This window comes from Ascaphus truei, chromosome 4, assembly GCF_040206685.1.
Source record: "Ascaphus truei isolate aAscTru1 chromosome 4, aAscTru1.hap1, whole genome shotgun sequence".
Classification (NCBI taxonomy): domain Eukaryota; kingdom Metazoa; phylum Chordata; class Amphibia; order Anura; family Ascaphidae; genus Ascaphus; species Ascaphus truei.
This window is the reverse complement of record NC_134486.1, coordinates 403,289,136-403,314,577: the sequence shown is the minus strand read 5'-3', so window position 1 is coordinate 403,314,577 and position 25,442 is coordinate 403,289,136. Positions and strand designations below refer to the sequence as shown.

The following is a 25,442-nucleotide window of genomic DNA, read 5'->3' as shown; positions in this document are numbered from 1 at the left end:
ATTTTACACACCCCTACACATATACTGTATATTATATTGTTTCTGTATTTCTGCCATACCCAATGAAAGACCCTGAGAGGTTCGAAAGCTTCTAACATACAAACTACTTGTTGGTCTAATAAAGGTACTGTATCATACCCCCAACTCCCTCTCCCTCTTTAGTTACTAAATGGAAGAAAGGATCAACACAGCTCCCCACACTTCTTTGCTTACCTCGGTGTTTTGAAGACATTTTAACACTTAACTTTTATTTTGTTTTATTTTGTTTTCTTGCAGGACGCTTGTAAATGGCTCAACAATTACGAATTCCACGCCGCTCCAACATGGGGACCGAATACTCTGGGGAAACAACCACTTTTTCAGGTACAGAAGTGCCAGTCACCGAATTCTGCACCAGACTTCAAATGGTTAACACACCGTGTTCTGCAGCTGTAGAATGCATTCTCCAGGTTCCAGCCAAGTCTTCTGGGCAATGGGCAGCGCTGAATCAATGAATGTAAAAAAGAAATAAGTGCAACGATGCAAACGCATCAAGAGGTTCATGAAACGCAGAAAATCTTCTGATGCCAGAACTCGCGTGCTATGAAATGAAACGAAGCAAGCACTGGTGTGTAATTTCTGGGTCTTGCTGGGTTTTTTTTGCTGGTTTTTACCTTTTTATACGTACGTGTTTATGTTGCACTTTTTTGGGTCTATAAAATGTTTCTATAACTATCTGTTCCTGTGCGTCTTGTATTCTGGGAGAGGCGAAGCGTTCCGATCCAGTCACAGGGATTCTGCATTCTAACCCCACAGCCAGAGATTACACCCCACTGCTTGTTCTGACCATGTGAGTTCTGGCATTATAATATTTCTGCGTTTCATGAACCACTTGATGCGTTTGCATCATTGCACTTTTTTTTCTTTTTTACATTCATTGATGCTGCGCTCCCCATTGTCAAGAAGACTCATCACGCAAGAACTACGAGGACGTTCCATTTTGGGGTTTTTGAGCAGCATATCTGTTTTTTCACTGTTATCCACATTACTATTTGATTTAATTCACTTAAGTCAGCCACGTTAACATTGTCACGTTTATTTAAAGAGCGCCCGGTTATTTTCACGTTTCGCTCTATTCATCTCTTCTACGTACTCTCAAAATATGATGGTGTTGGTAGTACACAACATATTTTTATTTTAAGTGGTGCGTGTGCACGCGAGCACCCCTTAAAATAATTTTTAAACGTGTGTGCATTTTATAACCATCCTGTATAACGTTTTAATAGCCCTCACTGGAAATGAATTGCGGCACGAGAAAAGTATAATTAGTTGTCGTTACCAATGTTGCATTACTGGAACTTCGTGTGACCTCTCGGTGATCCCCAGCGTTCCCCAGGCCACAGCTGCAAAAGTCAGTGCTGTGAAGAGATTACACAGTGTGTACAGATGTAGCAGGCGGTATTGTGCCCTGCGGTGGGATAGGATATTGTGATATGCTGCTTTATCACTGCCATTGAATCCTACAGAAACGCTGTAATATTCTGGGGGAGGAGAGAGAAACAGTCAGTAGTAATTCGGAGGTGGTTTAGTTCACCTCTGTAGCAGGGTTGCCTGTTAAAACCATTTGGGTTTGTCGGGACTGTCCCGATCTAAGATTTAAGAAGTCAGTGAAAAAATAATAATTTATAGCATCTACTGTATATATGGTCTGGGTCTGCAAAGGCCGCAAGGTGATGTTCATGCAAAGTAGAAATATAAGTGGGTGGGTGATGCCTCATTTTAAGGCTTAAAATACATATATTACATCTGTATCAACAACAAAATGATTCATTCAAACAGTCGTCCTTCGCTCCATGTGATCCATCCAATCCATGTGATTTTTAGAAAAAATGTTGCCCAGTCAGGTCTAGGGACATCCAACCATAAGCATGTATCATCCAATATTAAATGTGTACGTTGTAAAACGCGATGATCATACCCACTCTGCGGAGGGACGGACCTTCCCTTGTGGAGTCTCCTCAAAAAATGTCCACTTACGCTCACTACTGTGAGACTCCAGGCTCGGCTTCCGCACAGCGCACGCAGAGGTTAAGCACCACCTCGGATTAAATGGAAATTAACCGCGTTGATTAGACACACACACACTTTCATACATCCCTTTTATAGCTTTGCTCCAAGCATCTCCTCCCTAGACTATTTCAGTCATCGCTCCCCAAATCGCTCACCGACACGTGCATGCAGCATGGCGTTCCCTCTCTACGTATAAACCTAATGGCAGAGACCCCATTGTTCTACACTTTTACTCACTGGAGAGATTTTTGTCTGAGCTACAAACAAACAAACAAAACAAAAAAGACCGTCAAAAACATGAGTGACAACGCCTTAAAAGTGACTTGAATTGTTAAATGGCGCTGTATTGCATTCAGAATAATGCAAGGTAATTCATATAATTCACTATATTGAATAGCAAAGAAGTCCTTACCCTCAGACATATATATCGTGTCTTTTGGGGGGAGGGCATAGAAGGTCTTACCCATTGGGACAGTCCCCTAAATCCTACGTTACTGTTTTTTTTTCTACCGTTGTGAAGTCTTACGTTTGAGCCTTTTTCTTTTTTCTTTTATTCCACCATAAAGAATAAGTTTACCAAAAAGGAAGAAAAAGTCAGAGCGTGACGATGAGGAGCGGGAGTGCGGCCTGAGAAACAGCAGCAGCTTTGAGCAGCTGGATGCAGATGGAGACACCTCCAGTGAAGTCTCCAGTGAGATCAACTTCAACTACGAGTATGCCCAGATGGAGGTGACGATGAAAGCCCTGGGAACAAACGGTGAGCAGAGGGGCCTGTGTGATGTGAGCTTTGTCTGTTGTGTATCGGGCCATTATTCTGATGCCACAAAGATCGAAGGTTGGCCTACAGAGAGGAGAATCCCTGTATAGGTTATTTTGCCGGTATTATCGGTGTGGCTCTAAAGATGCATCATTTGTTATGTCGGCAGAACTCATCTGGATATCCCTGTATATGATGTAATAGTCCTTGTTTTATCATTTGCTCTTTGATTTCCTCTTGAATTAATAGATATAAAAAATACATTTTTGGTAAAGTAAATCAGCTCTTGTGTGTGTTCATCAGATGTTCTAGTTGTAATAAATCACCTCGTTGAAGGGAAGCTTAATAAGACGGGATGTTACACGGTTGTGAAATAGGGAAGATACAATATTAAAGGGCCAGTCCTGCTAAGGGCCACAGTGAACTAATGGCAGTGGCATGTTTGATGGTCTCAATTTTGATGACCATGGGTTCTTTAAAAAGAAAAATCATACTCCTCTTTAAATAGTGTTCACACTTTTAATGTCTCCATGGTAACCAAATGATTGGAAGGGTACTTCTAATCTTAGCTGTGACCAGTGCTTGATACCAGCACTTTTGATAAAATGATGGATCCACATTCTATGTAAGGAAATAGTAAAATATAGTCAAAATAACTTTCGTTTAATATGTTAAGTATCTTTTTAAGTCCAAGTACCACTGAGGTTTGTTTATTGAGCCACTTAGACCTCTGTGTAAGACTGTTTATGGATCCTGGACGCTAAAGCCCAAATCTCCTGATTGGGGTATTTACTGTAGGTAATGTTGATGCCATCATCCAACCACTGGGAATTCAGCTATGTAAATATATACACGTAAAGGATACAGGAAATGTGTGCAAAGCAAAGTTTGTGGAACTGATCAGAAATAACCTCTTTAATGTTTTTATTGATGGATTAGGAGCAGGGACATATTGCTGTTTGTGTAGGTAAAGGGCCATATATATTCTGTGGTGCTATTCCATAAGGACCTCTCTTGGTGTTAGAAGATCCCATATGGCCCCTTTAAATGATTGTGTTATACCGTGTCTTCCCATGCTGAATTTGGTTTATGGCAGGGGTGCTCGGCTCCAGCCCTGATTCTCCACCCCACCCCCAACAGGTCGGGTTTTCAGGATAGCCCTGCTTCAGCACAGGTGGCTCAATCAGAGGCTCAGTCGAAGATTTGAGGGTTATTTTTTTTTTGTTGTTGCTCAGGCAAAAATTTCTACAGGGAATAAAAGTGTAGAACAATGGGGTCTCTGTTGTTAGGTTGATACGTAGAGAGGGAACGCCATCTTGCATGCTCGTGTGATTGAGCCACCTGTGCTGAAGCAGAGACTGTGCTGAGGCAGGGATATCCTGAAGACCTGTTGGGTGGTCTTGAGGACTGGAGTTGAGCACCCCTGCCAAAGTGCATTGTGCCTATTAAACGTTCCCAATAATAAACCATTTAAAAATATGTATATTTAGAAAAAGCCCAAAGAACAGCTGGAGTTCTGTTAAGCCCTTGAAGGGAGTGAAAAGTAAAGCCCCTCTGGAGCTGACGTGGTTAATATTGTTTCCTTGCATAGAATTCCCTGCTTACAGTCTAATGATGGTGCCTGAGGCACAGTGGGATGGGGTGGCTTGGCCAAGGTCACTGACGTTGCCTCTTTGACACCTGTAGATCCCATGCAGTCCATCCTGCAGAGCCTGGAGCAGCAGCACGAGGAAGAGAAGCGCTGTGCGCTGGAGCGGCAGCGGCTGATGTATGAACATGAGCTGGAGCAGCTGCGGCGGCGGCTTTCCCCTGAGAAGCAGCATTACCGCAGCATGGACCGGTTCTCCTTCGGATCTCCGAACGCTCAGCAGCGCATCAGGCAGTGGACAGAGGAGAGGTGAGCCGCTGACTACTGCAGGCTCCGACCAGCTGATACAATGCATGGATAAACATTTCTATGTAGCACTGACCAGATACCCAGCGCTCTATGGACCAAGTTACAAGCAAAATAAATCAATGCTCCCAAGAGCTTGCATTCTATTTCAAGTAGCCCTGATTCAGGCATATAAAGGCACAATGTTACAGGATGCAAGAACTGTATCTTTATTTTAATCCTCTTTTAGATTCATTTATTTAGCACTGGGTCTACGTTTTCTTCCCTCCCCCACACACACATTTTCAAAGTAGATGCGCCTTTGTTCGTACATGGTTAAAAACGACCCCACCCTGCTTTGCGTAGTGTGATATTTTTTTTCTTCACTTAGCTGTCCCACACGTTATAAAATGTAGCATTTTAGCAAAAACATATCGAAGAAAGAATGGAAGTATTTTTAATCCGTAAACCAATACCTTGTACGTATGTTCCTTGGCAACGCCTGGATTAGAACCATTTGTAACCTAGTGAACATCTTTATAAAAATCAGAAAAGCCGCTGGTAGCTGTACTTTTGAGTAAGGAAATTCTGAACCTTGGAGATCTGACACTGGTCTTCTATTTTCAACATCAGATCACCAAGGACCTAACGTAAGCCAAGGCTAGGAAAAGGATTATAAAAAATAGAATGAACTAGCACTCACCCTGGCTACTATAACTGAGCTGGAGGTTCTGGGATCCTGAATCTATACCGCTACATGCATACAACTATAAAAAACTCAAAAAGACAATTATGGACTCACATTTTCCTTTTGGTCTCACCAAGTTCCGTGTGTGTGTGTGTGTTACACACAGGGAAATTTAAAGTTAGCAGACACACACTGTTATATGTGCACAATAGGACAGCGTTTCAAGGCCGCCTGGCTCCTTTGTCAGGCTTGATCATGATGTCCGCGTCTCTTTGCATTGTGCAGCCATTGCAGTGACGTCACACAGCTGCTGCTGGAGCTGCCTGCGCTTCCGATCAGTGGAACGCTCTGAGGAATGTAAACCTCCTGGGAGGGACAACATGATTAAGCCTGACGAAGAGGCCCGGAGGCCTTGAAACGTTGTCCTATTGTGCACATATAACAGTGTGTGTCTGCTAACATTCCTTCCCCTGTGTGCGCTGATAGATTATTATTATTTTTTATTTTTTTATACATTCGAGAAGAAACTTGGTGAGACCATAATTAAAACGGGAGTATCATTTTCTTTGATTTGCCTTTGGAGTGCTTGTTCAGTATGGTTTTTTTTATAGAATAATTATTCATCCAAACGCTAACCTAACGATAGGTTTGCTATGCTGCATTCTTTAGTGAGCCAGGTATATTATTTCAGCCCTTTGTGTGATGTGGCGCAGTTTTAAAGTTCTCTTGTCCGTATGGAATGATCATGTCGGCATTCTCACCCGAAACCTTGTCATCAGGGAGGCGATGTTAAATCAGAGCCTGAGAAAGCTGCGGGAGCAGATAGCCAAGGCCAATCTCTATGTTCGAGAAGCCAACTTCATCGCAGAGGAGATGGACAAGAGGACGGAGTTTAAAGTCACGCTGCAGATTCCAGCCTCGAGTCTTAATGCCAATAGGAAGGTAAGTCACTCCGTGGGAGATAAGATGGATGAGGTGTAGGTAATACATTTTTTTTTTACGAGGTCCAAATTGCTGTAGAATTAAAAAGGGGGCTCTCAAAGCTTTATGGGGTACACAATTAGACACCGTGGTGGGGATTTGACAGATCACCGCGGTGCGAATGGACTTAGGGGAGAGGTGCAGGTTTGGTGGATGTAAGGAACGGTCGAGAGGGGGTGGGGGGAATGCAGCAGGGAGCCCCGTGGTCCATTCCAAAGGCAGCAGCGGTCTGGATTTGGCCCGCTGTCTGATTATTGGCCACCCCTGTTTTTATTGAATTGTTTGGTTGTGAGTAAGCTCGCAAAGCACCGCACAATCGGTCCCATTGTTATAGACCCCTGTCCTGAAGCCACCCAGCAATCGTTTAATGTCCCTTAGCATCGACTCCTGGAGTACACCAAAAAGTATCCAGTATTATCCAAAAGCGGTAAGAACAGGGGTGTGTCCAGGTAAACAAATGCATAATATTCTTACTGTGTTATGCCCGTGTTAAGGAAGCCCTAAGCTGGTAACACATTTAATAACTTGAATGGGCATGTTTGCCAACTCTGCACTGAACTGAAGATATTACATACGTTGGAAACCAGACACAATCATGTCATAGTAATGAAAAGACAAATACTGAACCCCCACATATACATTATGCAGCTGATAATCAGACAAGTCTGGATTTAGCAATTACTCGACATTTAAATGCGGTTATCAAATATATTACTCTTTCACTTGCTACCGCTGCCCATTTCAGATAAAACTTTGCAAGTAAGAAGCCAACTGGATAGAAAACCTAATATCCGTCATGGGATTCCCGTCCATCTGCATGTCCTCACACGCGTGTATGGCACGTTAAGAAGTGCAGCGTTTCCTGCTGGTTCTCCCGCAGCATACTGTACTGCAGGAGGTTTATTCATTAACCTGCTATAGTGCGGATTGGGGCACTATCTCACTAAAACTACCACATAGGGCAACGGGAGCGTTCATGCAACTATCCCAATTGGCACTATCGAAGTTTAAATAATAACTCTCGTACTCCCTTTAATATACGTTACCCATTGTGGGTCAGTGGTTTTTAAACGTAAGGTTCTATATGATGTTGGGCACCTTGGCAATGGCGGATACTTTACCTTTCAAACAAGGAAAACGTGATATTGCAATGTTGCTAATTACATTGTATAGAAGGGTATATATATAAAAAATAAATTTCATTTGAGCTCTTTTTGGAAGGGGGTCTTCTACCTAGTGGGACGATGAGGAATCGGTAGGAAGCCGGCACTTGCGTGGGATTTTACATAAAGGAATATATTAAAGCAGCTGGCCAAGATTTTTCCCCATTTAATATGTGCATCAGTACAATCCACACATTGATAAGTACAGTAATTAGCTAAGTTGCTGATCGATACGTTCTCCTGTGATCGATCGGCGAAGATTCAGCTCGGGTTCACTAAATGGCTGTCAGTGCAGCAGTTGAGGACCGAAGAGTCAACGTTCTGTGGGGAAGATCATGTTACCAGGCAGGCACTAGATACAATTGGTGCACTGCTAGAGAGGGCAAAAGGGGTGTGCCAGAGCCTGTCTCAGAAGAGGAAGGGGATGGGACTTTGTAAATGGTTGCTATAGAAACAAAAAATGCTTGACATTTTTTACGTATTTAAATGTAACAAACACACAAAATCACCCCTTCACACGTCAAATAATGTTTAAAAAAACAGGAGTAAGATAGATAAATCCTCTGGGGGTGCTAGGGACTAATATGATATAGAACAAACAAAAGGAAAAAAAGCCAGTCCTCTAAATAGCACTCAACATTGACAAAAAAGTGTATAATTAAACAAGTGGATTTTATTAGTAATCACAGAAAAGATAAAAAAATAAGTAGAAGAAAATTATACCGTTAACCTCCTAAGTATAAATACTGAAAACCAAGTTCAAAAAGAGAAGAATAAGTAACAAACTAAAAATAATAAATATACCAAGAAAAATATGAAGTACCTGAAAAATAAGCAAATAGTAAATTATAACTAATATTGCTGTATGCAGACACTACTGTAAAGCTGGGTAGAATATATATACAACCTCAAAGTACACGAAGAAGCACCCACATTAAGCAGAAGTCTGCCTTGCTGTCTAATTGTGATGGAACAAAACAGCCACAATAAATTTGAAATATTGCAGATGAAAAAAAACAAGCAACATAAATAGAAATGTCCAAATGAGACAACCCAGCAGTGTGATATGCGGATAAGCGTAGTATAGTCTCCATTTCAAAAGTGAAAAAAATGAGGAAAAAATCATTAAATAATGTCTTATTATCCTGATCAAATATCCATTGAAAGTCCAGTAACAAATATTAGAAATATGTGCATCAATACAATCTACACAATAAGTAATTAGCTAAGTTGTTCGATCCGTTCTCCTGTGATCGATCGGCGAAGATTCGGCTCGGGGGTTCACTAAATGGCTGTCAGTGCAGCGATCAGGCAGTCACTAGATACAATTGGTGCACTGCTAGAGACAGGGCAGGGCTCAAAAAGGGGTGTGGCAGAGCCTGTTTCGGAAGAGAAAGGGGATGTGACTTTGTAAATGGTTGCTATAGAAACAAAAAATGATTTACATTTAAATACATAAAAAATGTCATTTGGAGTTGTTTAAAAAAAATGCAACAAGTATTTTCTCATGGTATAGAACTAATTTATTATAAAACAAACAAAAACAAAAACCGTAGGATATTGCTTGGTCTGCAGCTTTAAAGCAAGATAAAGGTCAGATACCCAGACGCCAAAATAGTAAGGCCTCGGTCCCGCTGCGCTCGTTGGCGCGGGCGGCCATGTCGCGAGTTCCCCACCAGCAGGGGAATCCCCACCGAGCCGGTCCCGGTCCCCCCTGGCGGCACAATGCACTACACGCTGTGGCGCGTCAGCCGCTAGGGGACACAAGAGAATGGTGTTTCCTAGCGTTGACGCGTCATGTGGTGTGGCTGTGAGCCAATGGGGAGGGGAGGCTTCGGGGAGCGGGGAGGAGTGTATGAGTGTGCGTGCGTGCCTGTCTGTGTGTGTATGTGTGTGTATGTGTGTGTATGAGTGTGTGAGTGCCTGCCTCTGTGTGTGTCTGAGTGCGTGCCTGTCTGTGTGTGCGCGTGTGTGTGTGTGTATGAGTGCCTGCGTGTGTGTGTGTGTGTGTGTGTGTATGAGTGCCTGCGTGTGTGTGTGTGCCTGTGTGTGTGTGTTGCTTACCTTAAATCAGCAGCTCCAGCCGGAGCCGTGGAGGGAGGGGGGGGAGAGTAGCGGGTCCCTCCGCTCAAGCCACGCCCCCCCTCCCTGAAAAGCCTCCCACTCCCGCCCACCTCCCGCTCCGGCTCCCGCTCCCTACAGACCGCGTATCGCGGTCTGTGTATGTCAGCGCACCACCTGTATGCAGTGCGGGCGCGCTGACTCTGGGAGCGGGGCCTTAGCCTTATGCTTCAGTAAATCTGAATCTGTGACCCCCATTACCGTGGCACTTGAAATGTAGATTAAAGCCGTGGTCAGACATATAGTAGCTACTACTTGTATCACAGCTTTACAGGTCATCGTTGCAAAGAGTAGGTCAAGAGAATGTGTATCTTAGCCCAGGAGTGCTCAAATCTAGTCCTCAAGCCCCACCAACAGGTCAGGTTTTCAGGATATCCCAGCTTCAGCACAGGTGGCTCAATAGGTCCCACCTTCAGCACAGGTGGCTCAATATAAGGGGGGGGAGATGAAGGGCTGGACTTGAGCATCCCCTGTCTTAGCTCACTGGGAGTAAGTTACCCTAATTGTCATCAAGTAGATTTCAATAGAAAAAAGAATCGCCAACCTAACACCTTTACAATAAAGTGTGTGTGTGTGTGTGTGTGTGTGTGTGTGTGTGTGTGTGTGTGTGTGTGTGTGTGTGTGTGTGTGTGTGTGTGTGTGTGTGTGTGTGTGTTTTATTGCAAAGGTGTTATATATATATATATTTTTTTTTTTTCATTTACATTTATTTTTAAGGGGGGGTATCAAAAAAGTATTTTTGTTCCTCATCCCGTCTCCATCGTATCTCACCCGTAAAGAGGCTGTCTGACGTAACTGGGTAGTGTAATGCTGTCGGTAAGCTCTTCTGTCTCCGCCGTCTCTGCAGCGAGGTGCGATGCTGAGTGAGCCCGCCATCCAGGTGAGGAGGAAAGGGAAGGGCAAACAGATCTGGTCCCTGGAGAAGCTGGAAAACCGTCTGGTAGACATGAGGGACCTTTACCAGGAGTGGAAGGACTGTGACGAGGATAGTCCAGTAAGTTCCTGGACCACATATAGTCAATTGGCCTGGACTTCATCAATCATGTATATTTAGATGTGCTGTTCTTTTAATTCAGGGCTCTTCAGCTGATGGCCCATGGGCCACATATGGCCCGTAGCGGGCCTTGGATAGGCCAATTTAGCACAGGTTGAACTTGATGGACGTATGTTTTTTTTTCCCAAACTCATCTACTATGTAACTATGAGCTGACTGCTTATGCTAATATTATTGTACAGTAGTTGCTGGAGCAACCAAGTGCAAATTTGCACACTGAAATTCACTTGTAAGCTAAGGTGATATAAATATATATAGAATAGGTGTTATTACCTGCCTGCCTGCTAATTCTAGAAGCATAATCATTTTAACGTTTTTGAATGTCCCCAAAATTACATTACAACTCGATGAGCCAACTTTTCGCAAAAATGGCGTTGGACTTGGCAAATTCGTGGTAAATAGTTGGCTTTGCCAAACTTAAATAAAAGCCTGAGAGGGGAAGTGGGGAAAGAGAGGATAAAACCAAAAGGGGACTCCTGGTAGGGGAGGGGGACTTTTTGTTTTAACTGCTGGTTAATTCATGGTTACGAGGAAAATAGGTCTAGAAAATATATCCCTGCTAGTAATAATTTGACTACATGAAATTGTTGTAACCTGAGCTTTTCTTTTTGAAATGATGCCTTTAATGCTAAATTCTGCATATGTCTTTTCTATTTCTCCCCCCCCCCTAAAAGGTGACCAGGTCTTATTTCCGGCGCGCAGACCCTTTCTATGATGAGCAGGAGAATCACAGTCTAATTGGGGTAGCCAACGTATTCCTGGAATCCCTTTTCCATGATGTGAAGCTTCAGTACGCCGTCCCAATCATCAATCAGAAGGGAGAGGTTTGTGCGCCTGTCCTGTTTCTGTACCTATGCATAACTTCTGTAATGTGTGGCTGAAACCTATTCAAACTTCACATTGTACAGCAAATAAAAATCCCACTCGTGAGCACAATCATACGCCTCAGGCAGGTCGGCAACCCCGCCTTTCCCCATTATCTCCCAGCATGCAGTGCTTCCACTGCAGCAAGGGATTCTGGGAAAGGGCATGCCAATGAGCACAGGGTCACCTTTGACTTCATCTCCATTGTTACATGGACCGGCACTCCACAGGTCAAAGATTATATAACAAACTTTATTAGTTGGTTTTGTTATAAGTTTGTTACATATTTTTTGCACGTCCTGTGGAGGGACGGTACTTTCTTATGGAAGCTGCTTGTTCTACTTTGTGATATTGTCTCCCTGCAAAGGGTGGACCTCCGTGCACCGAGGCATCTCCTTGATGTGTCCCATCATGTGAGTGCACCTAACCCCCTCAGATTCTCATTTTAACATGGAGCCAGTACAACCAGCCTCATACTGATGAGACCCAAAAGGTTGAAACTGCTGTCTGTGAGTAGGGTTACTGACTCTGCACTTCTGTAACCCAGGCTGTGCTGAAAAGCTGTGTAATGTGGCAGGCATAAGCTTATAGGGGTCCCATGTTAAAATGGATATGAAGTAAAAGGAGACAGTGTGCTCGTTTGCATGTAATTTCCCAGAATCCTTAGCTGCTAACTTCAATCCAATCTCCTCCCTCACCCCACATTCCCCAAAGTCCATGATCTCACTTACCCTCACCCCTTCCTAAAGTATTTCCAAAACCCTCCAAAGTCGCCCACCGATCCAAACACCTCCACTGGCCCCACTGTCAGACCCATCATCATGCCACCGACAAGACTAAATGCAGAGTCCTGACACCAACCCCTGCCCACTAACCAAGCAAGCGCTCAGTGCACCTAACCCAGAGCCCGACCATAATGTTCCCACCCCTATCCACCAAGCAAGCGCTCAGTGCACCTAACCCAGAGCCCGACCATAATGTTCCCACCCCTATCCACCAAGCAAGCGCTCAGTGCACCTAACCCAGAGCCCGACCATAATGTTCCCACCCCTATCCACCAAGCAAGCGCTCAGTGCACCTAACCCAGAGCCCGACCATAATGTTCCCACCCCTATCCACCAAGCAAGCGCTCAGTGCACCTAACCCAGAGCCCGACCATAATGTTCCCACCCCTATCCACCAAGCAAGCGCTCAGTGCACCTAACCCAGAGCCCGACCATAATGTTCCCACCCCTATCCACCAAGCAAGCGCTCAGTGCACCTAACCCAGAGCCCGACCATAATGTTCCCACCCCTATCCACCAAGCAAACGCTCAGTGCACCTAACCCAGAGCCCGACCATAATGTTCCCACCCCTATCCACCAAGCAAGCGCTCAGTGCATCTAACCCAGAGCCCAACCATAATGTTCCCACCCCTATCCACCAAGCAAGCGCTCAGTGCACCTAACCCAGAGCCCGACCATGATGTTCCCACCCCTATCCACCAAGCAAGCGCTCAGTGCACCTAACCCAGAGCCCGACCATAATGTTCCCACCCCTATCCACCAAGCAAGCGCTCAGTGCACCTAACCCAGAGCCCGATCATAATGTTCCCACCCCTATCCACCAAGCAAGCGCTCAGTGCACCTAACCCAGAGCCCGACCATAATGTTCCCACCCCTATCCACCAAGCAAGCGCTCAGTGCACCTAACCCAGAGCCCGACCATAATGTTCCCACCCCTATCCACCAAGCAAGCGCTCTGTGCACCTAACCCAGAGCCCGACCATAATGTTCCCACCCCTATCCACCAAGCAAGCGCTCAGTGCACCTAACCCAGAGCCCGACCATAATGTTCCCACCCCTATCCACCAAGCAAACGCTCAGTGCACCTAACCCAGAGCCCGGCCATAATGTTCCCACCCCTATCCACCAAGCAAGCGCTCAGTGCACCTAACCCAGATCCCGACCATAATGTTCCCACCTCTATCCACCAAGCAAGCGCTCAGTGCACCTAACCCAGAGCCCGACCATAATGTCCCCACCCCTATCCACCAAGCAAGCGCTCAGTGCACCTAACCCAGAGCCCGACCATAATGTTCCCACCCCTATCCACCAAGCAAGCGCTCAGTGCACCTAACCCAGAGCCCGACCATAATGTTCCCACCCCTATTCACCAAGCAAGTGCTCAGTGCACCTAACCCAGAGCCCGACCATAATGTTCCCACCCCTATCCACCAAGCAAGCGCTCAGTGCACCTAACCCAGAGCCCGACCATAATGTTCCCACCCCTATCCACCAAGCAAGCGCTCAGTGCGCCTAACCCAGAGCCCGACCATAACGTTCCCACCCCTATCCACCAAGCAAGCGCTCAGTGCGCCTAACCCAGAGCCCGACCATAATGTTCCCACCCCTATCCACCAAGCAAGCGCTCAGTGCACCTAACCCAGAGCCCGACCATAACGTTCCCACCCCTATCCACCAAGCAAGCGCTCAGTGCACCTAACCCAGAGCCCGACCATAATGTTCCCACCCCTATCCACCAAGCAAGCGCTCAGTGCACCTAACCCAGAGCCCGACCATAATGTTCCCACCCCTATCCACCAAGCAAGCGCTCAGTGCACCTAACCCAGAGCCCGACCATGATGTTCCCACCCCTATTCACCAAGCAAGCGCTCAGTGCACCTAACCCAGAGCCCAACCATAATGTTCCCACTCCTATCCACCAAGCAAGCGCTCAATGCACCTAACCCAGAGCCCAACCATAATGTTCCCACCCCTATCCACCAAGCAAGCGCTCAATGCACCTAACCCAGAGCCCAACCATAATGTTCCCACCCCTATCCACCAAGCAAGCGCTCAGTGCACCTAACCCAGAGCCCGATCATAATGTTCCCACCCCTATCCACCAAGCAAGTGCTCAGTGCACCTAACCCAGAGCCCGACCATAATGTTCCCACCCCTATCCACCAAGCATGTGCTCAGTGCACCTAACCCAGAGCCCGACCATAATGTCCCCACCCCTATCCACCAAGCAAGCGCTCAGTGCACCTAAGCCAGAGCCCGACCATAATGTTCCCACCCCTATCCACCAAGCAAGCGCTCAGTGCACCTAAGCCAGAGCCCGACCATAATGTTCCCACCCCTATCCACCAAGCAAGCGCTCAGTGCACCTAACCCAGAGCCCGACCATAATGTTCCCACCCCTATCCACCAAGCAAGCGCTCAGTGCACCTAACCCAGAGCCCGATCATAATGTTCCCACCCCTATCCACCAAGCAAGCGCTCAGTGCACCTAACCCAGAGCCCGATCATAATGTTCCCACCCCTATCCACCGTAGCTGAAGGGCAGCCAAAGGGTGTGAGCCGTTGGTTGCCGTTCGGTGTCTGTTGGAGTTAAAATTGCTGTATTTCAATCTCAAACTTTCCAGCCCTTTTTTCCCCCTGCACCCAATTTTTAACTCCAACTGTCCATGAAATGTCTGTGAATTGACTGTATAACCCAGTTCTTTTAATGTAACCATGTATTGTTATAACTCTGTGCCCAGGACATACCTGAGAACAAGAGGTATCTCTCAATGTATTACTTCCTGGTAAAACATTTTATACATAAATAAATAACAAAAACATCTTAACAATGACTCTTATGCCCATCACGTGAAATGTTCCATATGTAGCCCCCACCATTGTTTGACTAACTAATTTACAGCGTCCTGTACATGGGCGCTATATAGATGTTATTAACGAGAGATCGTTAGGATGGGACCGGGTACAGACGTGAATGTGCTCAGTGATATTTGTACTTGCTGTACCGATGTATTGTAATTCACTTTTCCATGATTGTTTTCTTGGCCTGAGAATCTGCTCGCTGTTTGGGTTTTTTATCGCTGGTCTATATTACAGGTGCATTCTGGGCAAGCTTCACTTTGTGACATAATTCACTTTATGGAATTGCTGATTTGTTTTAAAATTTTGTATTTATTTATTTTTTTACCGTTTGCAGGATTACTTAGCCGAGTTTATTTATCAAATTCTCCGGACTGCAAAAGAAATGCACACAATTGCATCATATCTATAGCACACACATGTAGTGGTCGTGTCCGGCATCACAATGCGGGGTCAGCGACCAACCTCATACTGATTGTCCAAAAAGATAAAACAGCTGTCTGAGTTGGTCACATGGTTCGGTGCGTCCTTATCCCAGGCGTAGCTGTACAACCTGTGTAATGCAGCAGGCAGAAACTCGAGACATCAAGCTGAAAGTGCTTGTGGGAGGCTCATTTGCATGCCACCCAGAATCCTCGTCACCTGTTAAAACCTTGTACGACCCGCAGTGTAAATGCAGAAGGTGCAGACTTGTGGAAGACTTGCGGATATACTCGTGGTCACCAGATTTATCAAAGAAAAACGTTCTGTATCTCTCGGCAGCATTGCTTTTCTATGGTGAATCTGCTACGTTGCTCTAATGCAGGGGTGGCCAACTCTAGTCCTCAAAGGCAACCAACAGGTCAGGTTTTAAGGATATCCCTGCTTCAGCACAGGTGCCTCAGTCAAAATGTTGGTGGCCCTTGAGGACTGGAGTTGGCCACCCAAGCTCTAATCTGTTTTATGACAAAAGGCTGATGCAGACCTTGTTGTGCTACAAGCCTGCCCAGCAGTATGGCGTGGCAGCTCCCACGTTTTACTCCCACTTTGCACAGCCACTCTTGGTTGATCGTGATTACGTTTGCCTGCTGAGTTTAACACATCTGCTGGTTCAGCTGCCAAGGGATTAACCCCTTCTCTGCCACCGAGACCTTGCTTGGCAATCTTTTCCGGGCCCCTCTGATTGCGGAAGGTGCTAAGGAAACACAGGAATTTTGGGGGAAACGTTCCGTTTCTGAAAGGCGCTTTTTTTTCTTTCATTCAACGCTTGGTCTTCACGTTTCTGGCCTCTTCTCATCTCCAGGTTTCGGGTCGCCTGCACGTGGAGGTTGTCCGCCTGAGTGGAGGCATCGGAGAGAGGATAGCTGGAGGCGAGGACGCGGCTGACGGCTCAGGTGACAGCGAGCCTCAGGACCACAAATTAGTCTGCATGGTAAGTGCCATATACTGAATGGTGGATTGTATGCTGAATTCACTGGAACATTATACTGGGCTATGACACCCATTCAATATGCCGTGAAGATACTTCTCCATGTCGTGGAGCTCATCTGATCACGAATGAACATAGAACTCGATATTCCCCGGCATGACCGGTTTTCTGTCTTCTAGGCGACTTTTTCTGCACATGTTAGTGGCACCACCTTGTGGTTGCTGAGCATCATTACAATGTTGTGGCGCTGACAGATTCGGTTTCGTTGTATGGTTGGGGTAGTACCAGCATAGTTCTTATATAGTCCCTGCTGTAGTACAAATATTGCAGAGGCAAGGAAGTGAAATAAAGCTTGCCTATATATTTCTATATATGTCTTCGTAAGGAAATCTGATTATTAGTCTCCCGACTGAGATTTCCGAAGGAGAAACATGCTGATTCCTAGTGGTGGGCGCTGGGACTCCCGTTTCGGCTCATAAAATAGTTGGTGTTTTGGATTTGTAAAATATGATGGACAAAAGCCTCAAGCAAATGTGTTTTCCTTGTGGTGTAATAGTCTTCCATGCTGTAGAATGTGTAATACATATGTTGTACTTTGTTCTGTGCCAAGATTCTACTGATGTATCTGATTTCTACTGTCACTGCGTGCTCATTACCCAGAATCCCAGGCGGCAGTGGAAGCATTGTGTGCTAAGAGATAATGGGGAAGAGCAGGGTTGCAGACCTGTTTGAGACGTGTGAATGAGCTCACACGTGGTATTTTTATTTGCTATGTCAATAACCGTACGGCTATTTCAAAGAAGTAAATAAAAGAATCGGAAGGGGAAGCCTCCTGCTGAATCTATCAGGATGTTACCAACGAACAAGAGAAAGCAGAAGCGCATCCTCCCACATTTTTTTAACTGCATTTACCATTAAAAACTGGATAACATTAATGCACTCAAAATGGGTGCAAATATAAACCGCTTATCTGTCAGCCCAGTAATCACCGCGGGGGGTGGCTTAGCTGCTCTCCCCCGGTCTGCACCCTACGCGCTCGCCCACATTTTTTCTTAATTAATATAGTTGGCATTGCTAGAAACCTTTACCCCCTCCCCCCCTACAAATCCTACCTTTTCTTCTTAAACATATCGAATGTTGTGTATCGGCAGGAATATTCTGAAAACCTGGCCTGTTTCTGGGGAGGGTGTGGGGGGCTTGAGGATTGGAGTTGAGCACCTGTGGGTTTGGCAAAGTATACTGCTAATGTTATTTCCTGTTACTGTTCCTTTAACAAAATGTAGGTTATGTTTAATAATTACCGTAGTCGGCCCATGGATAAATAATCTGAAGTCATCTTTTTATGTATTGTATGTTCTATTCATGAAAAACTCCATAAAATAATAATCCGGGGGGCGGGGGGGAAACTGCTATAGAATTAGCATAAAAAAAACAGATGTTAACGCCTATTTTAAAACAAAACCGTTGTACTGTTTCAGTGGAAGTACGTCTTTCCGTGTACATTGATTATTGTGCATTTGGAATGGCAGCAGAAATGCAATTCATTTAAAAAGTTACTGTGGCCGTCTTAGTCTTGCGGAGCCCCACAGCTCGGCTTGACATTTGAAATGTCAGTAATAAACTTTCTCTTGTAGTCCCACAGGAGACCTTTGGAAAGGTCTAGCAGCACCGGGGATTGTATTACAAGATTACCTGTGTTATTTGTACATGTTTGTATCACTCTCACCTTGCCTTTGATCCTCACCACAGAAGTCCTTGTGAAATGCTCATTTTGAAAATTATTCAAATAGAACCGGTTATAAAAACAGTGAATGGCCCCGCTGGGGTCTTTTTTATGTAAATCAGGCCTGCACAACTCGTTAAGCAAGAAGGGCCGAACTGCTCCAAGGAAAAAAAAATTGGGCCGCACGGGTAAAATCATCATCATCATCATCTCTCCTCCAGCACCTCTCATCATCATCATCCTCATATATCTCCCCCAGAACCCCTCACTATCAACCTTTGCGATATTCCCCATCTCTCTCATACCCCCATCTCTCTCCCTCACCCACACACATAATACTCCCCCTCCACATCAAACACACAATACCCCCTGCACACCACACACATCCCACCCCCCTGCACCTCACATCCTTCTCCCCATGCACCTCACATCATTCTCCCCCCCTGCACCTCCAATCACCCCCCTGCACCTCCAATCACCCCCCTGCACCTCCAATCACCCCCCCTGCACCTCCAATCACCCCCCCTGCACCTCCAATCACCCCCCCTGCACCTCCAATCACCCCCCCTGCACCTCCAATCACCCCCACTGCACCTCCAATCACCCCCCCTGCACCTCCAATCACCCCCCCTGCACCTCCAATCACCCCCCCTGCACCTCCAATCACCCCCCCTGCACCTCCAATCACCCCCCCCTGCACCTCCAATCACCCCCCCCCTGCACCTCCAATCACCCCCCCCTGCACCTCCAATCACCCCCCCCCCTGCACCTCCAATCACCCCCCCCTGCACCTCCAATCACCCCCCCCTGCACCTCCAATCACCCCCCCCTGCACCTCCAATCACCCCCCCCTGCACCTCCAATCACCCCCCCCTGCACCTCCAATCACCCCCCCCTGCACCTCCAATCACCCCCCCCTGCACCTCCAATCACCTGCCCCTGCACCTCCAATCACCTGCCCCTGCACCTCCAATCACCTGCCCCTGCACCTCCAATCACCTGCCCCTGCACCTCCAATCACCTGCCCCTGCACCTCCAATCACCTGCCCCTGCACCTCCAATCACCTGCCCCTGCACCTCCAATCACCTGCCCCTGCACCTCCAATCACCTGCCCCTGCACCTCCAATCACCTGCCCCTGCACCTCCAATCACCTGCCCCTGCACCTCCAATCACCTGCCCCTGCACCTCCAATCACCTGCCCCTGCACCTCCAATCACCTGCCCCTGCACCTCCAATCACCCCCCCTGCACCTCCAATCACCCCCCCCCGCACCTCCAATCACCCCCCCCCGCACCTCCAATCACCCCCCCCCGCACCTCCAATCACCCCCCCTGCACCTCCAATCACCCGCCCCTGCACCTCCAATCACCCGCCCCTGCACCTCCAATCACCCGCCCTGCACCTCCAATCACCCGCCCCTGCACCTCCCATCACCCGCCCCTGCACCTCCCATCACCCGCCCCTGCACCTCCCATCACCCGCCCCTGCACCTCCCATCACCCGCCCCTGCACCTCCCATCACCCGCCCCTGCACCTCCCATCACCCGCCCCTGCACCTCCCATCACCCGCCCCTGCACCTCCCATCACCCGCCCCTGCACCTCCCATGCACCACCCTCCCCGGCACCTCCCATGCACCACCCTCCCCTGCACCTCCCATGCACCACCCTCCCGGCACCTCCCATGCACCACCCTCCCCGGCACCTCCCATGCACCACCCTCCCCGGCACCTCCCATGCACCACCCTCCCCGGCACCTCCCATGCACCACCCTCCCCTGCACCTCCCATGCACCACCCTCCCCTGCACCTCCCATGCACCACCCTCCCCTGCACCTCCCATGCACCACCCTCCCCTGCACCTCCCATGCACCACCCTCCCCTGCACCTCCCATGCACCACCCTCCCCTGCACCTCCCTTCCCATCACCCTCCCCTGCACCTCCCTTCCCATCACCCTCCCCTGCACCTCCCTTCCCATCACCCTCCCCTGCACCTCCCTTCCCATCACCCTCCCCTGCACCTCCCTTCCCATCACCCTCCCCTGCACCTCCCTTCCCATCACCCTCCCCTGCACCTCCCTTCCCATCACCCTCCCCTGCACCTCCCTTCCCATCACCCTCCCCTGCACCTCCCTTCCCATCACCCTTCCCTGCACCTCCCTTCCCATCACCCTCCCCTGCACCTCCCTTCCCATCACCCTCCCCTGCACCTCCCTTCCCATCACCCTCCCCTGCACCTCCCTTCCCATCACCCTCCCCTGCACCTCCCTTCCCATCACCCTCCCCTGCACCTCCCTTCCCATCACCCTCCCCTGCACCTCCCTTCCCATCACCCTCCCCTGCACCTCCCTTCCCATCACCCTCCCCTGCACCTCCCTTCCCATCACCCCCGCACCTCCAATCACCCCCCCCCGCACCTCCAATCACCCCCCCCCGCACCTCCAATCACCCGCCCCTGCACCTCCAATCACCCGCCCCTGCACCTCCAATCACCCGCCCCTGCACCTCCAATCACCCGCCCCTGCACCTCCCATCACCCGCCCCTGCACCTCCCATCACCCGCCCCTGCACCTCCCATCACCCGCCCCTGCACCTCCCATCACCCGCCCCTGCACCTCCCATCACCCGCCCCTGCACCTCCCATCACCCGCCCCTGCACCTCCCATGCACCACCCTCCCCGGCACCTCCCATGCACCACCCTCCCCGGCACCTCCCATGCACCACCCTCCCCTGCACCTCCCATGCACCACCCTCCCCTGCACCTCCCATGCACCACCCTCCCCTGCACCTCCCATGCACCACCCTCCCCTGCACCTCCCATGCACCACCCTCCCCTGCACCTCCCATGCACCACCCTCCCCTGCACCTCCCATCCCATCACCCTCCCCTGCACCTCCCTTCCCATCACCCTCCCCTGCACCTCCCTTCCCATCACCCTCCCCTGCACCTCCCTTCCCATCACCCTCCCCTGCACCTCCCTTCCCATCACCCTCCCCTGCACCTCCCTTCCCATCACCCTCCCCTGCACCTCCCTTCCCATCACCCTCCCCTGCACCTCCCTTCCCATCACCCTCCCCTGCACCTCCCTTCCCATCACCCTCCCCTGCACCTCCCTTCCCATCACCCTCCCCTGCACCTCCCTTCCCATCACCCTCCCCTGCACCTCCCTTCCCATCACCCTCCCCTGCACCTCCCTTCCCATCACCCTCCCCTGCACCTCCCTTCCCATCACCCTCCCCTGCACCTCCCTTCCCATCACCCTCCCCTGCACCTCCCTTCCCATCACCCTCCCCTGCACCTCCCTTCCCATCACCCTCCCCTGCACCTCCCTTCCCATCACCCTCCCCTGCACCTCCCTTCCCATCACCCTCCCCTGCACCTCCCTTCCCATCACCCTCCCCTGCACCTCCCTTCCCATCACCCTCCCCTGCACCTCCCTTCCCATCACCCTCCCCTGCACCTCCCTTCCCATCACCCTCCCCTGCACCTCCCTTCCCATCACCCTCCCCTGCACCTCCCTTCCCATCACCCTCCCCTGCACCTCCCTTCCCATCACCCTCCCCTGCACCTCCCTTCCCATCACCCTCCCCTGCACCTCCCTTCCCATCACCCTCCCCTGCACCTCCCTTCCCATCACCCTCCCCCTGCACACATCCCCCTGCATATATCCCCCGGCACCTCACATCACCTCCTCACCTCCGATCACGGCGGGACTGCGCGCGCTTGCTCGCAAGCAGTGGGCACCGGAAGTGCCGCACTTGAGAGCGGGCTCGGCTCCCCCGGTGAAGGAAAGCGAGAGCGGGCTCGGCTCGCGGGGGAGGGAGAGCGGGCTCGGCTCGCGGGGGGAGGGAGAGGGAGCTCGGCTCGCGGGGGCAGGGAAAGGGGGTTCGGGGGGAGGGGGAGGGGGGAAAGCAGCCGCCACCGTGGGCCGCACAGTGAGTGCCGGTGGGCCGCGGGCCGCTTGTTGTGCAGGCCTGATGTACGGTATACTATTTGCTGTAGAATTCTTATCTCGGTTGTATGAGTTCATACCTAATCTCTAATGAAAGCATTATAATTTATATTTATGCAACGTTAATATTTTACAGACATCCTATTTTTTATTGTGTTTTTATTCCGAATCGTCCTTTTGACGCGGCACAAACATTGTTACCTGGCTTCGGGCTGCCAGTTTGTCCCTGCTCCATGATGGGTAGATAACTTCTATGTATTTGTTTTGTGTAAGATGACAAGTTTTCTAAGAAAAACGCTCTGGAGATCTTCCTCAGGGTGACTCTGGTTTCCGTTTGCAATCCAATTTATACAGTGTCTGGTCCTCTTCATCTGCCATCATTAGGGGCAATTAGACATTCCCGCTGGCCTGCATTATACCTAGGGGCCCCTTTTGGAGATATTTCTTCTCCTTTTTTTGTTTCCTTTCCATTTAAGGAGGCAGTCCCCGCGACTCCTAAAACAATATATATATTTTTAAATATAAGCCGCCTTTGTGATTTGCCTTTATTGAAAATGAATTACCTAAGCAGCCGATCGATTCGTTCTCCCGTGATCGATCAGTAAATATTGTGCTTTCCTGGGTTCTGTAAATGGCCATCTATCCGTTTCAATCAATCCACCAGTCAGTGTAACTCAGCAGCTACAATGTATCCTTATACTACTAATGTTGCATTATCTATTGTTACAGTTTGCGGCTCAAACTGCTGGGATCATTGGCAACAAATGATCACAAACAGGAAAGTGTTGCAAAGAGCTTGCACTGCTGGGGAAGGGCTAAGGCCGTGCCTATAGTGCCGTCGATGGCGACACGGCGGGTGACGTCACCCGTCGCCACCGGCAAAAGTTGTGTTTCGCCGGGCGGCGGGGTCGCGGGATTCCGGCAATTTGATTTGTTCAAGGGCCGCCACGTGACGCGACAACCCTTGAAAAATCAAATTTTGCCGGCTTCCAGTTTCCGCGACGGCGCTTTGTCGCCATCGCGCGCACTATAAGCGCACGCGGCGGCAGCAATGTATTTGTTTTCGGGCGACGTCGCGGCGCCGTCACTATAAGTGCACGCGGCGGCAGCAATGTATTTGTTTTCGGGCGACGTCGCGGCGCCGTCACTATAAGTGCACGCGGCGGCAGCAATGTATTTGTTTTCGGGCGACGTCGCGGCGCCGTCACTATAAGTGCACGCGGCGGCAGCAATGTATTTGTTTTCGGGCGACGTCGCGGCGCCGTCACTATAAGCGCACGCGGCGGCAGCAATGTATTTGTTTTCGGGCGACGTCGCGGCGCCGTCACTATAAGTGCACGCGGCGGAAGCAATGTATTTGTTTTCGGGCGACGTCGCGGCGCCGTCACTATAAGCGCACGCGGCGGCAGCAATGTATTTGTTTTCGGGCGACGTCGCGGCGCCGTCACTATAAGCGCACGCGGCGGCAGCAATGTATTTGTTTTCGGGCGACGTCGCGGCGCCGTCACTATAAGCGCACGCGGCGGCAGCAATGTATTTGTTTTCGGGCGACGTCGCGGCGCCGTCACTATAAGCGCGGCCTAAAACCTGCTATAGGAATCAAAGCATGTTTTAAAACTCATTAAAAATGGCATGGACTTGAACAATAAAAACGTGTAGTATATATGATCTGATATTACAGGACTGGTTTTGGATACTGTACTTCTTGGGCCGCCTGTTTAAATGAAGGAAGTCTGTGAATAGAACGAGTTTCCTGGGACTCCGTGACTCGTCCCATCCTCTAACATGTTTGTTTTTCTCTGCCCTGCCTTTGCTTTTTCAGATTAAAGTACTCCAGGCCACAGGTCTGCCCCAACATCTCACCAACTTTGTGTTCTGCCACTACACGTTCTGGGATCAACCGGATCCCGTCACGGTGGCTCCCGAAGTGGATCCCTCTACGTCGTCTCCGATCAGCAAGGAGCCGCAGTGCATGGTGGTTTTCGATCACTGCACAGTAAGTCTTTATGACTGCCTCTTGATCTTGGGGTAATCTGAATGGAAAGAGCAGGCTGTATTTCTGGGGTCCAGTTACTTCTCCGTGACATGTAGCGTTCTACTAACCAGGGTTAGTAAGAGACAGAAGGGCTGTAAATACTGAATTGTACATTTACTAGGTGTAATATATTATCCGCTCTGATTGTAGGATATTCGATCGTATGATCACAGAACAGGAACCTATCTCCGAATTTATTTCAAACCTTGAACCCTTGTCGCTGACTGCTTGAAGCAGGGATATCCTGAAAACCTGTCCCTTTGGGGAGTCTTGAGGACTGGAGTTGAGAATCCATGCTATTAGAACACTAGTTGAGCCCCAAACCAAGCCCCAGCAGGAATTGCCGCACTTATTGGCGGACGCCAGGGGTGGTCAACTCCAGTCCTCAAGGGCCACCAACCGGTCAGCTTTTCAGGATATCCCTGCTTCAGCACGGCAGGCTCTTCGACTGAGCCTCTGAACCACCTGCGCTAAGCAGGGATATCCTGAAAACCTGCACGGTTGGTGTCCCTTGAGGACTGAAGTTGGCCACTGCTGCACCAGAGCCATCTGGTGGTTTAACCCCTTCATCCCTCTTCAGTTCAGTTCCGGCACGTCAAGTTGCTAAAGAAACGGATAGCCGGACTTCCCTTGCAGGCCTTTCTTTGGAGAGAGACGCAGAGAATTAGCTTTGCAGGACTGGCTGAGCTAATCCCAACTTCTGAACAGCCCGCTTTTCTCTCTCTCCTTCTGCGCAGGAGTTTGCTGTAAACATCACCGAAGACTTCTTAGAGTATCTATCCGAGGGGGCGCTGGCCATTGACGTTTACGGCCACAGGCAGAGCGATCCCTGCAAGAATCCAGCCCTGTGGGATCTGGGAATCATTCAAGCCAAAACCCGCAGCCTCCGAGACAGGTGAACGTGGCTCCCCCACCTCTGCATTTCACCCCCTCGATGGCAGAGGCCTGGATTGCGTGGCATTGAGGGGGTGAAAGGAGTACAACCAATAATAAGGTGCAATAACACTGGCACACATTTCATGTACTTTTCCCCTGTTCATCCTCATTACAAACTACCGTGTACAATCCTCCAGTGGTTTTCTACGTCAACGAAATGCAACCTTTGTCTTTTTGCCAATAGCACTTTAA

At 49.1% G+C, this 25,442-nt stretch overlaps 1 protein-coding gene across 3 annotated transcripts in view; it reads left to right on the top strand.

Moving 5' to 3' along the window:
- KIF13B (kinesin family member 13B) overlaps nt 1–25,442 on the top strand; it is a 260,575-nt gene that overhangs the window by 147,673 nt on the left and 87,460 nt on the right. For all 3 annotated transcript variants that reach the window (XM_075598681.1, XM_075598680.1, XM_075598683.1), the window contains exons 15-23: nt 277–363; nt 2,616–2,806; nt 4,493–4,703; nt 6,147–6,309; nt 10,480–10,626; nt 11,361–11,510; nt 16,478–16,606; nt 24,102–24,275; nt 25,052–25,209. In XM_075598681.1, coding sequence (XP_075454796.1) covers nt 277–363; nt 2,616–2,806; nt 4,493–4,703; nt 6,147–6,309; nt 10,480–10,626; nt 11,361–11,510; nt 16,478–16,606; nt 24,102–24,275; nt 25,052–25,209 — 1,410 coding nt within the window. The remainder of the gene's footprint in view (nt 1–276; nt 364–2,615; nt 2,807–4,492; nt 4,704–6,146; nt 6,310–10,479; nt 10,627–11,360; nt 11,511–16,477; nt 16,607–24,101; nt 24,276–25,051; nt 25,210–25,442) is intronic.